This window comes from Gadus morhua, chromosome 11 (assembly GCF_902167405.1).
Source record: "Gadus morhua chromosome 11, gadMor3.0, whole genome shotgun sequence".
NCBI classification, from domain to species: Eukaryota; Metazoa; Chordata; class Actinopteri; order Gadiformes; family Gadidae; genus Gadus; species Gadus morhua.
In genome coordinates, this window is record NC_044058.1 from 20,766,645 (window position 1) to 20,772,868 (window position 6,224).

General features: G+C 43.8%; 1 protein-coding gene across 7 annotated transcripts in view; it reads left to right on the forward strand.

Moving 5' to 3' along the window:
* Positions 1–5,900, forward strand: part of cobl (cordon-bleu WH2 repeat protein) — a 61,954-nt gene extending 56,054 nt beyond the window's left edge. For 6 of the 7 annotated variants that reach the window (XM_030371507.1, XM_030371513.1, XM_030371512.1 and 3 more), the window contains 3 exons: positions 1,530–1,868; positions 2,441–2,479; positions 4,007–5,900. In XM_030371507.1, coding sequence (XP_030227367.1) covers positions 1,530–1,868; positions 2,441–2,479; positions 4,007–4,090 — 462 coding nt within the window. In that variant the 3' untranslated portion in view covers positions 4,091–5,900. The remainder of the gene's footprint in view (positions 1–1,529; positions 1,869–2,440; positions 2,480–4,006) is intronic. The other variant, XM_030371511.1, reaches the window with a different exon arrangement.
* The last annotated feature ends 324 nt before the right edge of the window (positions 5,901–6,224 follow it).

Sequence of the window (6,224 nt, forward strand, 5' to 3'; positions counted from 1 at the left end):
TCATTGGTCAATGGGCAGCAGCTCATTTGCATTTAAGCTACAGACACCAGAATCAGCTGATTCTGAAGGGACTGAAACAGAGGGGAATAGCGGTAGGTGAGATTTTTTTGCCCTAAAAGCTATTTCCAGCTAACTCAACTGGAACTCAAATAATAATAATAATAAATTTAATTTATATTGCGCTTAATATAGTACTCTAAGACGCTTAAAATACTATGTTTACTTGTTGGGAAAACACCATAATATGTCTCCTTTAAGTTTCGCCAAAGGAGTTCAAGTGTTTACTCTTAATAAGCATCAGCATTGTCAGCCCAACTACTATCATCCCCCAACTTTGTCCGCGTTCGAATCCTGCGTTGGATGGGGACGAATGTCCTGGGGAACCTCACCTGTTGTGAGTCAGTCTAAAGCAGCGACCATGACGAGGCAGAACGCCTCAGAGCGTCCTAGCGAGGTAGCACCACGGGGAGTCTGGTTATGCCTGCAGCACACTGTTCCTCCCCTGCCCTCCATGGTGACTGCGGGCTGTGGTTTGCTGAGAAGTGGAAGAAAAGGGGCCGGAAATGTGCCGCTGCAGCAGAGGGCCAGTTGCGGTTCAGCGCTAAAAGGTTTCTGACCAGCCCTGGAATCCCTGGAATGCATCGTGACTAAATCTGATGAAGGCTGCTCCGGTTTGTCCCAGAGAGGGGAGCAAAAAGACCAAGTTCAGTATGGAGAATGATATAATGCATCGAGTTGCAATGAAGTTTCTTTTTTTGTGTATTAGTCAGAAATTACAGTAAAGGTATTTCGGATAAATTCCAACCAAGCCTATAGACTGACGTGTCGTGTGGCTCCTTTCTCCTCTCCTCTCTCCTATCTCCTCTCTCCTCTCCTCTCTCTCCTCTCCTCTCCTCTCTACTCTCTCCTCTCTCCTCTCTCTCCGCTCCTCCTATCTTCTTTCCTCTCTCTCCTCTGCTCACTCCGCTCTCTCCTCTCCTCTCTCCTCTCTCCTTTACTCTCTCTTCTCTCCTCTCCTCTCTCCTCTCCTCTCTCTCCTCTCCTCTCCTCTCTACTCTCTCCTCTCTCCTCTCTCTCCGCTCCTCCTATCTTCTTTCCTCTCTCTCCTCTGCTCACTCCGCTCTCTCCTCTCCTCTCTCCTCTCTCCTTTACTCTCTCTTCTCTCCTCTCCTCTCTCCTCTCTCCTTTACTCTCCTCTCTTCTCTCCTCCATCCTCTCTCCTCTCTTCTCTCATCTCCTCTCCTCTTTCTTCTTTCCTCTCCTCTCTCTTCTCCCCTCTCCTCACTCCTTTACTCTCTCCTCTCTTCTCTCCTCTCCTCTCTCCTCTCTCCTTTACTCTCCTCTCTTCTCTCCTCCATCCTCTCTTCTCTCCTCTTCTCTCCTCTCCTCTCTCTTCTCTCCTCTCCTCTCCTCTCTTTTCTCTCCTCACTCCTTTACTCTCTCCTCTCTCTTCTCCCCTCTCCCCTCTCCTCACTCCTTTACTCTCTCCTCTCTCCTCTCCTCTCTCCTCTCCTATCTCCTCTCCACAGACCAAGTCCCTGGCAGCTCACGAGCTGCAGGGCATCAGGAAGTCCTCCTCTGCAGAGCAGCATCCTGCCGTCTCCATAACCAGACCTTCACGTCCCCTCTCCCCAACGCCTCCTCCTCATCCATCAAGCTACGGCCTCTCTCCTCCTCCTCCTCCGTCAGGCTTCGGCCTGTCTCCTCCTCCTCCTCCACCACCGCCCCCGACGGGACCTCCTGCCATGCCCCCCCAGCTCCGGCGCGGGGGGTCGGGGGCCGGGGACCCCCGGGGTGACCCGGCGGCGGCCAGAGAGGCCATGATGGAGGCCATTCGGTCGGGCTCGGCCGTCGGGAACCTGAAGAAGGTAACTGGTGCGGCTCCTGTCGTCTGAGGGCTCGACGGTGCTGTGTTAAGGGCTCTTTATGGCTCCACGATCATGCAACGCAAGGGGGTTACGGACCCCTTACGCCCTTGCGGACCCTCCTTGTGTCCACCGCAAAGGCCGGACATGTGCCTCCCGAAACATCGTAAACTTCTGTCAAGGGGCTGTGACCCCGACGCAGAACCATAAAGGTTCACGACGGCGTTGAAGCGTCTGCGTGGTCATTGCGTTGCGTGAACGTGGAACCATAAAGAGCCCATTAGACGTCAAGCTGTACTTTTAATAGCCAGAGGCAAACAAAACAGTTAAAATATAGTAGATAGAGGCGGTTATTGAGCGTACCATTAAGGCCCAGGCCTCACCGCGACCAAGTCGGGGTATGATTCCTGCACATAGCCCTCTGCTGCACGTCCTCTCCTCTCTCTCCCATACCTTCATGTCTTACTCGCTCACAACAAAATGGGAAAACCTTCAAAAATACATCTTAAAAAAAAGAATATATATCTAAAATGTATTTTTTTTTTTTTTTTTTTAATGATGGCGGCTTCCTTCAGGTCCCAAGGGGCTTTGCAGGAAAAGAAGAGAAGCGAAAAGTAAAGATGAATGAGAACGTTAGATCGATTCTAATTGTTCTATTGTTGTCTTTGGCGCTGTGAATAGATTACAGATAATCAATAATGTTGATTTACGACAGCGATGTCGGGGAACATTGATCTCCCCAACATCGCTGTTCGGAAACAGGTGTATTGATAACGGGAGCGGCCTGCCTGTTTTATATGAGTTCTCTGCTCTTATTCTCTCCCCCCCCCCCCCCCCCCCCCCCCCCCCCTCGGGCAAAGATCCCACTCGCCTATCACATCTTCCTGCCTCCCCGTGTAATTCCTCCTAAACGCCTGGCATCGTTTGAAGTATATTCACGTCTTCCGACTGAAATCATCAAAGGTGGCAAAGCCGAGGAATTCAACTCGCGTTGTTTTTGTTTTGCTGTACATCCCTTCAATAGAGAGCCTCCCTTAGCCTCTTCGTTGCTATATCACTCTCCCGTCGAGGAGAAGTTCTCATGGATCAATTGAGGTATTCTTATCACACAGTGCCTGTATTGGGAGCACACTTCACTCAAAACTATCAGTTACCATGGACACCACAAGTTGAACAGTTGAACGCATGTTGTCCATCTTTGTTATTATTTATTCCAATCCAACTGTAAAGTCGGGGAACCAAACGGCAAACCGTTCTGTTATTTTCATCGATTTGTTTCCTAGATTGTGTCGGCCGACATTGTTTGCGTTCAATGTTTAATGACGTTTCCCATGACCCTGAGGCGCCCCTATCGTAATCATTTACATCTGTTTAACAGTTTTTATTGTCATCACGCGCGTGACCTCTGATCAGGGAGAGAGACGAAAAAAACAACAACCAGACAAACAGAGAGACTTCGACCACAACAGCGTCAGAGAGCGAGAGAGACGTGGTGAGATTTGAAACAGTATCGCTGTATTCTGTGGGAAACTGGCAGCTGTGTTACATCTGCTGTCCCAGAGCCTCACCTTAGACCGTGGTCAATGCGTCATGGCGATGGCCCCTGACGAGGCACAACAGCTGGGGGAAAACCAGCTCTGTTCGTACCCAGGCTCCCTGACACAGGGCCGTAATGTGGGTCTAATACTGCGGAGGGTCTGTGGCTGATTGAATGCACTTCAGCCTTTAATAAGGGGGCCACATTAATGCACGTGGAATGCAGTAAAATGTTGAAATTTTTGAGGGTTTAATGAGGGAAAGCTGGAAGGATCTTCCCCATCACAGGCGATATCGTTTTCAAACATTGCAATTCATGAATCAACTTTTAGATAAAAGACATCTCAACATTAAAAAAAACATTAATTGATAAGCTTTTTATTAAAGATGGACTTATAATTAATGAAACTTTAATAAACATTTGTAGATGCTAGATAGTGCTGGTTAATGGCCCCCTATCGTTATAGAGTGTTAAAAAAGAACTGAGTTATTTTAATGTTTTGAAATCTAAAGACGCCCCTTTCGTCGCATTGTATTCCTATTTGTCGTCAGCTAAATCGTCGCTAAAAAGTTAGTGTCTGTGTCCGTGTGTCTCCGTCGTACAGATCGCCGCTCCGGTGAAGACGGTGCACGTGAACGGCCGCCTGGGGACGATTCAGAGCCGATCCCTGGCTCTCTCCCAGCAGTGAGCCCCTCCAAGAGTGCCTGCGGAGCACCATAAGACGCAGGGGGGGCATGTCGAATCCCACAGGCTAACAACTCCCCTGCTGACCGTACCACAACGTTAATCCCGTTTGCCACAACGCCTCGGGGTCCGTCTTCTGTCGAGAGCTCATGGCATGATGTTTTAAAAGCACCTTTCTGTGCTTTACTGGAAGAGAAACACTGTAAAGTTCACCTACAGCTTCACGAACTGGGGCCATAGACTGACACTGCCAAAAAGGGCAGCTTTAGTCAGATTTCGCTTTTGAGGTTATTTAATTTTGTTTGTTGTTATTTTTTTACATTGAAATCTTTTTGTTTTTCCGTTTGATATCGCTTTCTGTAAAATACGAAGTTGAAAGTAGGGAGGCTACTGGCGATCAAACCATTTAGGACGTCACACGGTGAAGGGATTTCTTAAGCTGGATGCACGTCTTTATATATTTAATATTAATTGATATACATTTATGTATGTGATTGCATACTTCTAGATCGTTTGAACACAACGCTATAATTTAACATGATCTATTTCTTTGTCATGTCCTTAACACGATAAAAAAAGAATTACCCTAAATTGTTTACCTTTCAAAAACATCGCCTTGATTTCAAAATGATCGTTGCAACTGATGCCGGTATAATTTACAGAGCTTGTGCCATAATATATTTCTAAGTATATATGTCATATTTTTTACAGATTTCTTTTTTTCTTTACATTATATTTTCAGTTTGAGATTTTAGTACTATTTGACCACTTATGCCTTTCTAGAAGCTGTGGATTGCCTTATTCTGTTGGAAGGCAGAGTTATGTGTTAATGTTTGCTATAAATATTCCTAAAGCAGTGCAATAATAAAAAAAATATTATATCATATTCAATATTTAAATATATACATACTATATATATAATATTTAATATTTCTATATGTATATATATTTAATCTTTCTATAATATATATATATATATATATATATAATATTTCATATATAATGTTTATATATTTCGGCAATATTGCCCATATTGCCAAGTAGTTTTAGCCAAGTTCGAAGCACCTCTTTCCCCCTGCTGGTGACATGCGTGGGCCTCCTAGCTTGTTCTGTTCCTCCGTTCACTGCTGATGTTGAAGTTTTTTCAGTTGTATTTTTTGCCTGTAGAAAACGTTTATTAATTGATGACGAGCAAGATTATGAATTCCTTCTCTCAGAAATCACCTATACAGAAGTTAGGAAGTCTTTCTCTGCAATGAACGTGCTTGAAGCAATGGCATCAGTCAATGTCACCACACGATTGATATGTCAACTGATTTTGTTGAATGAATCGCATATATTTCAAAAATATATATTTTGTTGACTTTCACTTTTTTGAGGAACAATTTAACATATGAGGGACAAATCTTGCAGGACCTATATTCAGGTCTGTAAGTATAATCTGCCACTCGTGGTCAAATATTTCACTCGCTTGCAGTCCATTCAATTATACCTCTATTTTTAAAAAGTGTAATTTATTTTCAGTTTAGAAGAAATACTGAACAAGAAATACGTTAATTTTTGTTTGAAGATGTTTTGATTCTATTTTCTTTCCTTCTGTCATCTATTTACATGCTACTGATGCTGCAGCCTAATCATAGTCTTGTATATTTTGTAAAGTACAGAGAGAGATAGATTCAAGTGGTTCTTTGACTGAATGATGGTCTTTGGATTTAGGCTGACAATTCTTCCTGGTAAAACAAAAATTGGCACAGCTTTTATTTTTGTCTATGGAAATTATAATTCAATAAAAAAGTTTTGTAATCAACAAAAAATGTCAATTTAATGAAATCTTTTCCTGACCTTGCTGTATTATGCACCACTGTTCAGTTGTATAAGTAGTTATGAATGTCTATTAATATTCAGGGAACTAGTTTGATTGAACTAGGTAATCGTTATACCAACGTGATGCAAAACAGCTTTACTAGATATAATTCACCCAAATATGTTGATACTAATCAATTAGACATACTAGGGTTCATGGCCGATGCATGTCAACAAACCAAAGTCATATTGTTTCCCCAATTTCCCCACAGTTTAACAGTTCTTTGGGGTGGATTATTAAGCTTAAGAAAATTAATCATTTCAAATACCTGAGT